This window comes from Ahaetulla prasina, chromosome 1 (genome assembly GCF_028640845.1).
Source record: "Ahaetulla prasina isolate Xishuangbanna chromosome 1, ASM2864084v1, whole genome shotgun sequence".
NCBI lineage: Eukaryota > Metazoa > Chordata > Lepidosauria > Squamata > Colubridae > Ahaetulla > Ahaetulla prasina.
The window spans coordinates 331,708,473-331,720,752 of NC_080539.1; the positions used below are offsets into that span (position 1 = coordinate 331,708,473).

The window sequence follows — 12,280 nt, forward strand, 5'->3', positions numbered from 1 at the left end:
AGGCATTAGTATATATTCAGATGGTTTTAAAAGGGATTGGACAAATTGATGGAAGATTGGGTTATTGGTGTTTATTATTCTTGATTAGAATAGCAAAACTTAAATACAAGCTAATAGGGAGCAGGAACGGAAGAACATTATTGCCTTCCTTTCTTTTTGTTGTGAGCTTCTTGAATGCAATTGCTTGATCACTGTAAAACACATAAGTTGAAGTGTTTGAGATACTGGCTTGGTCCAGCTGCATAAAAGCCAAGTATTCAGATAAACTCTCTTTCTCTCTCTCTCTCTCTCTCTCTCTCTCTGTGTGCGTAGAAGATGTAGAACTGTGCTATCCAGTTGGAAACACTTGGCAAATTGTCTCTCCAACTTGCAGCTGATTTCTTATTTAGCCTTTCCCCCAAATTTAATTATGCTTGTTTACTGGTTCATTATGCCAAAGCAACTCAAAATAGTTTACAGTAAAATATACAGTAAAATACAGAATAAAGTAATGGGATGGAAATGGTAGTAGTCATTCTACATGACCTTCATAGATCCTTTATTAGGTCAGGATATTTCTCTTGGTCTTGTGAGAGCTTTTGGCAGCATTTAGAAACATTGTCCATGGTATCTGTAGGGTCACCTATGTGGTGACTCTACATCACCTATGTTGGATGTACTCCACTTCAGTGCTCTCAGTGGGAATACAGGTAGTCCTCACCTTACAACTACAATTGAGCCCAAATTTATGTTGTAAGGTGAGGCATTTGTTAAGTGAGTTTTGCCACAGTTGTTAAGTGAATCCCTGTAGTTGTTAAATTAGTAACACAGTTGTTAATGGCTTCCCCATTGACTTTGCTTGTCAGAAGGTTGCAAAACATGATCACATGACCCCAGAACACTGTAACCGTCATAAATGTGAGTCAGATGTAAAACATCCAAATGTAAATCACGTGATCATGGGGATGCTGCAAGGGTCATAATTGTGAAAGATGGTCGTGAGTAACTTTTTTCAGTGCCGTTGTAATTTCGAATGGTCGCTAAATGAACTGTTGTAAGTTGAGGACTATCTGTATCCAGTTTGGATCACTGGGGCGAGGAAGATGACAATTCTATGGTTTCTCCAATGCAAACCTCACAGGGTTTGGTGCTCTCCCCTATGTTATTTAACATGTCTGTGAAACTACTGAGATCATCTACCAAATTGCGATGAGATGCCTTTGGAGATGATCCAAAAGTTGTAGCTAGTTCATAAGTGGCAGTTGAACCAATTACAGGGTAACTCATCACTGCAGGTTGGCACCATTGTCAAACTCTTCCCACTAGTTGCCAGTAGGCTTCTGGTCTCAAGTCAAAGTGCTGGTCATAAGCTATAAATTCCTATGTAGCATTGCACTATGTTAGAAAAGGCATTTCTTTGCCAGACTTAAACCCATTCATGAAGAAGAAACATTGTGAGAAGGTCCTTGAGACTACCTTCCCCTTGCCCCTCCACCCACTTTAAGAAGACTAAGTGACAGGACTTTTCTGTTATAGTTCCCATATTTTCAAATGCCTTCTCTTCATAGGCTTTTGCAACCTCCTCCCCTCTCCCCCTGGCATTTTGTAAAGCTGTCAATATCCTATTCCACTTTTTGTTTACCCAAGTTGTTGTTATTTAATGGCAATAATCTTGGGGTATTTATTCATTCTATGTCTTTCTCTTTTATGTTCTATTTTGACCAATGTTGCCTAAAACCTGTGTATTAGGATGGATTATAAAACTGCAAATAAATAAACAAATGGTGGACAGATGGGTATGAGTATGTATAAACTGGCCTTCAAAATGAAAGAAAAACAGATTTGCAATATTAATGAAGCCATAAGGCTATGAAGAATGACTTCTATGTATGCATGAGCGAGAACAAGAATAAAACCTCCTTATTTTTCCTTGAAGTTTATGAATCAAACTCACAGATGGACTACTATAGTTTTTCTCTTAATTCCCAGCCAAAGCGGTTTTTCTAAATACACAATATATGAAACCTGTACAAATACTTACCTCATGAGAGTTGGTTCCATGGGCGACTCTTGTCTTACAAACTTCAGTAATAAAAAAAGTAAACTGTGAGTCAGTACAAAAGAATATACACAGCGCACTTCAGTACCATTTATAACAACTAACTCTATTGATTTAACTAATCCACCCAACTAAATGATATTCGCCCTATGGCTGCCCTTCCCTTGAAACCAGCATTCTCTTATCTGGTGCTGATACTTCAACTCTTGGATTATCCAGGATGGCATGAGAGAGGACAAGCAAGTTCTCAAAAGGAATGGATAATCTAAGGTCCATTGATGGAGTCTGGCACCAGCACTTTCCATTATTATCTATTCAACTGTATTTATATTCCTGTCTTTCCTCTAAGACAGTGTTTTTCAAATGTACATCAAATTTAACAAGTGTGAATTTCAAGCATGCTAGTTAGGGAATTCTGAGAGTTGAAGACCGCAAACATTTTAGCATAATCAAAGTTGAGAAACGGTGCTCTCAGAGATGGAGGCAGTTTACACAGGGATCTTCTCTAATGTTATTCCCACAATTACCTTGTCAGATTGACTTGTCTGAGAGGCGGAAACTGACCAGAAGTAATACAGTAAACATCTTAGTTAAGCTGGGGACTTGAATTTGGATGTTCCCAATTAGTCCATCACTTTAGCTGCTCCACTACACTGTACTATATGAAGCCACTGTTTCTTCTTCAAGAGCTTGCCACTATAATTCAGTGACAAACTGTTGAAGTTCTTGAACTTTTTAAACTTTTAAAAGAATAGATGGCTATGATAGCTATGCTAATTCTATTGGAAGATTAATGCACCTGTTATTTATTTAAAAATGTCTTTCCAAATAAAAATGGAATAATACAATGAAAAGGGATGGCTTTTTGGAGAGTGGCATCTGAAATATAGAACAGCACTGCTAGAGGAATTTGCCTTATTTAATCCTTATGATCTATTGACATTACTAGAGCCATTTAAATGATTGATACTCTGAGATTCCAAATTTAAAATGAATACTTTCATTGTTCTATAGTTTAATATACTGATGTTGCATATTATTAACTTGCCCAGAGAATTTATATTTATATTAATGTACAGTAGTATATCTATTATATACTATAATAGATATATCAGGATGGGATAGGATAGGATAGGATAGGATAGGATAGGATAGGATAGGATAGGGATAGGGATAGGGATAGGGATAGGGATAGGGATAGGGATAGAATACTTTATTGGCCAAGTGTGATTGGACATACAAGGAATTTGTCTCCGGTGCATAAAATTTCAGTATACATATTATTAAGTTGCCCAGAGAATTTATATTTATATTACTGTACAGTAGTATATCTATTATATACTACTAATAGATATACCAGGATAGAATAGGATGGGATGGGATGGGATGGGATGGGATGGGATGGGATGGGATGGGATAGGATAGGGATAGGGATAGAATACTTTATTGGCCAAGTGTGATTGGACACACAAGGAATTTGTCTCTGGTGCATAAGTTCTCAGTATACATACAAACAACTATAAGATAATAGTACATCTAAGATTCATGTTAGTATAACATACTTAAAAATGCAAAAAATAGTTCTCAATGTACCAAAACATTACTCTGTAGTTTTAAATGGGCATTAGGGCCTTTTTCTAGTAAACCAACACCAACATTATACATATTGAAATAAAGGCAGACACTTTTATCAAATAACTCTGATAATTCATCTGCAAAATAGCAGAGACAGAGAAAATGAAAAAGAGAAACTAACATTCTATATTACAGAAAGAAGGACTTTATGCATGATATGCACGCATGGCTTTCTTAGATTTTTATTTTAGCTATCTCCTGTGCAAGTCCCCTCCCTCCCCACAAGAGTACTTAGCTAAATTACATTGATTTCAGTGGTCGTGGAGGAATTGCTTTACAACTTTACTATTAAGTAAAATATAAAAATTGGTCACGTACTGAATGGGAATGCAATTCCATTTTTTTCTATTTGCTTCAAGGTGTCTTCTCCACATGCATTTGTTAATTCCATAAATGGTGGAGAACAGATTCTGTCATCTGAAGAAAAGAGATGGAAAAAAACAATCCAAACAGTTTATAAATGTTTTCAGTTTATCTCAATTCTTGCTTTCTGTACGGTAAATACTCCTCAATTTTACTCTGCTCCTTTCAGCAATTTCTATAATACTGCCATCTGAGAAAGCTATTTTGTACATCCGGTTCATGAAAGCTTCATGTCTGTTAGTCCTTCCAACAAAACATTGTTGCTCATGTCCTTGCTCACACATAGTGCAATGGTTGTGTATTCAAATCTAACTGAAAACTATATCTAAGCAAAGTGACAAAAATTAATGAAAATTATCTCTAAAACCAATATTTAAGTCATATCAATTTTATCTTGTAACAATATTTATTTCAAACATTTTACACATAAGAAAAATGCTTAATATATCATACAATATTTTTTTTCTGGAGAATCTACAGCAAACTGATGCCAAACTGATGACAGGTATACATTATCATACAATGATACACTTATTTGCATCCCTTTTTCTAATGCAAGTACATAGGTCATACCATTTGTATAATGTCATCACAAACATTATCATTTGCCTTGTGGACACCAGTGATAAGTTTAAACAACAAATCCAATAATTAGAATGGAAATAAGAAAACTGTCTATAAAAGTAGCTGGATCATCTGATTCAATAGTTTAAATATATACAGGTTGTACTAAAAGTCAGGCCCCATAGAAATTAAATTATTATATATACCGTGTTTCTCCAAAAAGATGACACACCTGGACACCTGCCTTGCCTTTTTCTGCAGTTGCTTCTTCTGTGGCCATTTGCCGCCACTCACACGCATCGCCCCAGTCTCCGTTTCGCTTTCAGATGCCTGCCGGGGTGATGCATGTGAGTGGTGGCAAGTGGCTGCAGAAGAAGTGGGCCAGCAGCAGCTCCTGCTGAGCGGGGCTGTCGGTGCCACCACCGCGAGGTGAGTCAATAATCAGAAACCGTTCAAAAAGAAGGCCTAGCCCAGGGGTGTCCAAACTTGGTCCCTTTAAGACTTTTGGACTTCAACTCCCAGAGTCCCTCAGCCAGCTTTGCTGGCTGAGGGACTCTGGGAGTTGAAGTCCAAAAGTCTTAAAGGGACCAAGTTTGGACACCCCTGGCCTAGCCATTTTGGGGGAGGGGTCAAAAGAAAATAAGATCTGACCTTCTTTTTTGAGAAACATGGTACTTATATTACATTAAATGTTTGAGTTGCTTGTCACTTTATTCTAGCATACTGCTTTGATGCATCACATTTGAACATTCCTAGTGCATTAACATTTTCTCCAGAAAACAATATTAATAAATAAAATATTGTGATTGATCTATGGGACCTTGGTACACTCTGTATGTATTTGAAATATAAAAATAAACCCAAGCTCAGCCAATTGGACCAGGAAGTTTTAGATGTCATTCTTTCTTCAGAAATTGTAGAGAAGCACAGATATAATCTTGGAAAAACTATGTGACTGCAGTTGGAAAAACATGATTTAAATCCAGGACAGGAAGAAAATATTAGAAGGAAATTCAGATCAGTTCTGCCTGAGTAAAAGAAGGGAGGGAGGAAAGATGCTGTCAAGGCTTTCAAGATTTGGTAATTCTAAGCTGTAAAAATAAAGTCCCAGTCATTCTGTGGAGTCTGTTTCCTGATCTGGTCTATACAGACAGTCCCCAATTTACAAGGGCAACTGGGACCAGAATTTCTGTTGTTAAGCAATGTGGTCATGGAGCACGATTGCAATGCTCAGTGATGGCAATCCCTGCAGTCTTAGTTGCCAGTGAAGTAGTCAGTGCTTTTATGCTATTAAAATGATTAAAAATGAACTGCAGATCTAAATGTATTACAAGTCTCAGGCCTGCATGCAGGTGCATCCAGATGGCGGAGTGTTGGTGAGGGTTCATTAGAGGTTCAGGGGGGCTGCACTAGGGAGGGTGCACAAGAGGTGCAGCAACAATGTATCAGTGAGGGTAAGGTAGGATGCACAAGGCTGAAAGAGAATGCCACTAGAGGCACTGCAGAGAAACATCACATGGATTGGGGAGGATGCACGAAGGTATGTGCCAGAGGCATCCAGCACATTGGAGAGGGCTGGAGAGGGTGTGAGGATCTACACAAGAGGTGTTGTGGGGGTGCATGAGGGTACAGTGCAGGTTGGGGAGGGTAAAGAAGGCATGGGGAGTGTCATGGAGGGTGCCTGAGGATGTGCAATGGCATGGCATGAGCAGCAAGAATGGGGAAGACATACCTAAGTGACTTATGACCTTCCTTGCCCACTTCCCAAATGACTTTCTGGGGAAGCCAGCAGGGAAGTTTGCAAATGGCAATCACATGATCATGGAATGCTTGAAAACCAGTCATAAGTGTGAATGGGTTGCCAATCACCCAGATTTTGATCTGGGTGCTGGGACAGGTGGAAATCCAAGGACAAGGTCATTGTAGATGTCTGAATGTAAGTAGAAAGGAGAGAGATCATTTTATGGTTTTATTGTGGAGCTCTTAGATATTGAGTCAAATATTGCACTCTGCATTTGATCTTCCCCAATTCAACTCTTTGGATTATAGAATATCTACTAAAGGAATTCAAATGGATCCTGAAAGCTACAATTCCTGACTACATAGAAATGTAAAGGATGTAAAACATTTCTGGGCTTTGCTTATTTCTATTTTAATCTATTAAAATGATTAAAAATGAACTGCAGATCTAATTGTATTGCAACTTTTAGGCCTGAGTTGCTTCTATAGAGCTATGATACTGTTATTTATTTATTTATTTATTTATTTATTTATTTATTTATTTATTTATTTATTTATTTATTTATTTATTTATTTATTTATTTATTTATTTATTTATTTATTTATTTATTTATTTATTTATTTATTTATTTATTTATAATTATATAATACATTAGAGAACCAGTTTTGTGCAATAGTTAAAATGTTGGTTTAGAAACCAGGAAACTGAGTTCTAATTCTGCTTTAGGCATGTCCTGCCTTAGGCATGAAAAACCAGCTGGGCCAGTCACTTTCTCAGCCTAGCTTATCTCACAGGGATGTTATGGGGAAAATAGGAGGAAGGAGTATTGGTATGTTCACTGCTTTGAATTGTATATGAAAAAAAATCTAAAACAAAAAAAATGCTCGCAGAAAAGCCAACATTCCAGTAATTGAGGCACTTCCAAGAAGGAAGCACAGTTATCCATAGATACCTGTGGAATTTGGAAGTTCTGCAGAAAACCAATCTCTCACACCCTGGCAAGTCAGATGGGCACAATATTTCTCTCATTTCAGTTTTCATATCATATATGTAATCTTGGCTCACAGAAAAAGCTTTCAGATGCCCAATCATGCAAACTTGAATATGACTTTCCCTACTCAATTTCTCCTTCCACAATACTGCAGCCAAGCAATTTGGCCTTTCTCCAGTGTTAGTCCCTTCTGAGAGATCTGGAGCAGGGAGACAGATTGTAGATCATATTAGAGTTCAACAGAAACAGTTGCATATGTCAGGGCTTGTATGGATGACCTCCAGGGACCTCACAGATTGATTCTTCACCTTTTACTTTAAATGTTGGCACAACTGTTTCACAATGACCATTTATATGATCTCCTCCTTTAAGGGAAGAAGTGTTGCAACTGTGCCATGACAACAGAGCTGCTGGACATAGAGGCACATTTAATACTCTGTGGTAGGTGGCAGAGTTCTGGTAGCTGAGGGTGACAGTAGATGTCAAAGATCAGTTTTCATCAAGAATGCTGCAAATATATGTCATTTATACTCATAAAATGTATGTATGTGAGTTAACATATTTTAAAACCTAGTAAAATAATTCATTATTCAAGGAAAAACCCATAGCACAGAGCAGAAGGAATGCTATTCATTTGCTTATAGATCTGAGGGAGCCAGTCCTCCCTCTCCCTCTCCCTCCCCCCCTCTCTCTATATATGTTTTCTGAGGTTTTCGCGGGTGTTTATATGTAGGTCTTTGGTTATTCGGGTTTTCTCCCGCGTAAAATTGGAAGTTTCTTGGCATTGCTCCCAGAAGCACGAAGCTGAAGCCTGAAGATGACAAATGAGACTTCGTCGAAACGTCGCCAAGACACTTCCAATTTTACGCGGGAGAAAACCCGAATAACCAAAGACCTACATATATATATATATATATATATATGTTTTCTGAGGTTTTCACGGGTGTTTGTATGTAGGTCTTTGGTTATTCGAGTTTTCTCCCGCGTAAAATTGGAAGTGTCTTGGCGACGTTTCGACGAAGTCTCATTCGTCATCTTCAGGCTTCAGCTTCGTGCTTCTGGGAGCAATGCCAAGAAACTTCCAATTTTACGCGGGAGAAAACCCGAATAATGCACACAAGAACTCATTCAAAAAAGAGGAACCAACTTCTTCCCTGGTCCAACACTTTAAAGTCACAGGACACGATATTGACTTTAAAAAGACCAGAACTATCGCCAAAACTGAACACTTTAACAACAGAATAATCAGAGAAGCCATCGAGATAGAAAAACGCCCACACAGCATGAACAAACGAGATGATACCTCCCGCCTACCAGCCATTTGGAAACCTGCCCTTATTGACAAACGTGTCCCTAACACGAGGAATGACACCAGACCCACACTCACGAGGTCCACACAGGATGTCACCACCACACATCCACCCAGAAAGCACACCCAAACCCACACTGATCAGGAAGCACGACCAAGGACCAGAAGCCAGACCGCAGCTGCAACATTAGCCATTTCAAACCCCTCCAATCCATACATGCAGCAGACTGACACCCACTACGAAGATGTAGCACGACCACGAACACGAAGCCAAACAGTAGCAGTGCAGCTCACCAGCTCAGATCCCCCTGCAACTCAGACTAATTTGAGCACAACCAAGCCCCCACCCAAACAGGACACACCCCCAGCCAATCAGAGCACCAAAAAACCCACATCCAATCAGAGCACAGCCAAGCTCCCACCCAATCAGTTCAAACCCCCACTAGCAGTTAAAAAGGAAGAAACAGCTGCAGTCACACATTGCTCCCAGAAGCACGAAGCTGAAGCCTGAAGATGACGAATGAGACTTCGTCGAAACGTCGCCAAGACACTTCCAATTTTACACGGGAGAAAACCCGAATAACCAAAGACCTACATATATATTTAGGTTTTTCTAATATATTATATATATATATATATATATATATATATATATATATATATATATATATATATATATATATATATATATATATATATATATATATATATATAATATATTAGAAAAACCTAAATTGTACCAATACCGTCACTAAGTAGTAGGTAGCTTCCACCTGAGACAACCTGAAAATGGTCAGAGCTATGGAAACGGCATTAAACCAACTCTGTGATTAACCACTGGCTATTGCAACACTGATCTTCGTAGAGTAGGTGTATTTTATATCTACTTTGCATATGATGCCTTTAAGAACCCGCATTTCTCATCAGATCAGAACAGTTGGAAAAGGTTGGCCTGGAAGACAGGCTGTTGCAAGTTCACTGAAAGGAAACAAACAATCCTTTCATGAACAGTGGTTAACAACAAGGCCCCTTTCAACTACCACCTCATTTTGGCATGAAGTCTGAGGAATGTACAATACCTGTAGCACAGGCACACATGCACATGGGGTTACAATCCATCCCCGACAAGCCACTGACTGAAGCAAGGCGATTGTTACTTCTAGTGTGGCATAACTAGCTGTCAGAATTCAAATGAATGCTCATAGAAGAGGTAGCAATGGAAAGGCTTTTTTTGGGGGTGGGGGAGGAATAACAGCATCTTTTGGCTCTCTCTTTTGGAACTGTTTAACATTTAATGAGACTCAATTAAGTTCAAGGGGATTGAAGCTGGTGAGGCAGGTTCCTCCAATTCTCATTTCACAGCCACGCCAGAGAAAGCCATTTTGTAAATAAGGCACAATGGCAATAACCTTCAGGCCAGGAAATGTGTAGCCTGAAAGCTACTGTCTTAGAATGGCAGGAGGGATTGAAACTGTGGGGCTAACATGGAGGGTAAAATTAGTGCATGCTGTTAGAAGAAAACTTGTGTGCATGGTTTCTTAATTTGGTATAATAAATCTACTAATGTAACCTTCTTGAGTTTGCTTTAGGAAAGCAGAACAGGAAGAAACTCTTAAGTGCCATAGCTGATATAAAGCCTTGATAAATGCACTGTATGCTTTATGAGTTGATTTATGACTGGAAAATTGTAATAGCACAGGAAGTTGCTTTTAACCAGTTCAGACTATTAGCCCGTCAACCCAATATTGTCTATTCTGACTGACAGATCTCCACATTCTTAATGAGATAAGCAATTGAAGCTGAAAAACTTGTAACATCTGAAACAGATTGTCCACCACTGAGTTAGTGTTAACTGAGTGCATTTAAAGAATGGCACTAGGTTTTAAGAGGCTTCTGGGCCCCATGGCTTGGTAAGCAAATGCTCCAAATCCCTTGTGCCCTTTAAGAGTAGCATTCTGAGGACCAATCTTTCATTAAGGCCACGTGACAATGAGATTGCTGTTGACCTAACCTGACATTTTCCCCAAGTGAGATTTTTACTTATTAGTTGTTGATACTGCTGAAATCACCAACATCAAAAAACATATAAAATCCAGTAGTAAATAGTCACCAAAAAACCCCTGAATAGTAATTTGCCCAATAAAACTGGGCAGTCAATGAAATTGAATAATAAAACAAAGAAAGTCAAACCCAAGCTGCCCAAGCTCCAAATGCTCTCAGAAAAAACTTCAAAATATCATTAGAGTGAGTGCCTCAATGGTTCTTGGCTACTAGTGAGGCAGCAATAATTGCCCTGAATCGCAAATGCCTATTAGCCATGATTCTATTAGTATACTAGACTATTAGTATGTGTTTGGATGTCTGAAGTGTTTTATACAAAGTTAGATATTTCTTTGTTTGTAAACCTCAATGTGAATAGGTATAAACAAAAAATCTTGTTGCACAGGGTTACCAAACATTATAAACAATCTCCTCAACTCAATGACCATGAAAAGCTCTATGTATGGAGTTTAATTTGACTATTTACATATTTAGATGCCTCAAGGGATTGAGGAGGAAAATTTTTGCATTGCTATAACCAGCGATCTACTACAAAACTGCAAAAGAATTTATTTCATATGGATTTATGCTGCCTAACAGAGAATCTGAAATATAATATTTTGTAACAAAAGAGAAACTTCTGGCTATTTTTCAAAGAAACACAGCTAAATTCAACAAACAGGATACTTCTTACCATGGTCCAGTATGGGTTTGTGTAAAGTAGGATTTGATTTATTAGACAATCTATTTCCTTTCTGTCTGAGTTATTTAATATCATTCTCTACACTCCAATTTATTTTCTTTTTGAACTGTTTACAGATTCAGATCTGCTCTACAGCCCACCTCCAACTATAGTTGGATGAAATCAAAGACATCTCTCAACATGATCATTCCAGAGGGGAAAGCAAGCAAATGAGCTAATGTCTGTATTTCTGTACACATTACTAAAATCTCTTGCATTTTTAAAATTAGAATACCAGAACGATCTTAATTTATAAGGAATAAAGGAGTCAAAATATTGTCATTAGATTATAACATGAAAAATAAATGGATACTATGATCTAACACTGGACTGAATCCAAGGAAAAATATTACACATTTTAAATCATATAACAGCAAAGGTTTGGCATTTCTGGGTCAAACTGTTTAGATGGTTTGGTTGATTTGGCAAAGTACTATAAATGTATTCAAACATTTAGCTTTTTAGAAAAGACTAAATCTTACTGAGCGGTATATTTGAAGATTGTTCTGTTTCGAATTGCAAATAAGAGGTCATTCAGTTAAATGCATCTCATTGGAAAAAAAATACCATAATTATATTGCCAAACAGAAAATAGGCTATACTTTTTGTATGGAATTTAAATTTATTTCTTATCAGGGAACATTCATTTATCAGATACTCTACCTGTATTCTGTTAGAAGCTGTAATGAATTTTAATAAGCTATATGTTCTCTTTCTTACGTAGTTCTGATGCTGAATGTGGAGATTGACTCATTTATTAATTAATAAAAGTTATTGGCATAGAATCTTAAATTGAATCATGGTTAACTGTATGTCCCTCACGATCGTTCCAATAAAAAAGGCATTATTAAATAATG

At 37.7% G+C, this 12,280-nt stretch overlaps 1 protein-coding gene across 1 annotated transcript in view; it reads right to left on the minus strand.

The window, feature by feature from the left end:
- Nucleotides 1–12,280, minus strand: part of ITPK1 (inositol-tetrakisphosphate 1-kinase) — a 127,406-nt gene that overhangs the window by 11,702 nt on the left and 103,424 nt on the right. The window contains exons 5-6 of the mRNA XM_058162603.1: nucleotides 3,992–4,090; nucleotides 2,021–2,061 (exon numbers count right to left, since the gene is read on the minus strand). Coding sequence (XP_058018586.1) covers nucleotides 2,021–2,061; nucleotides 3,992–4,090 — 140 coding nt within the window. The remainder of the gene's footprint in view (nucleotides 1–2,020; nucleotides 2,062–3,991; nucleotides 4,091–12,280) is intronic.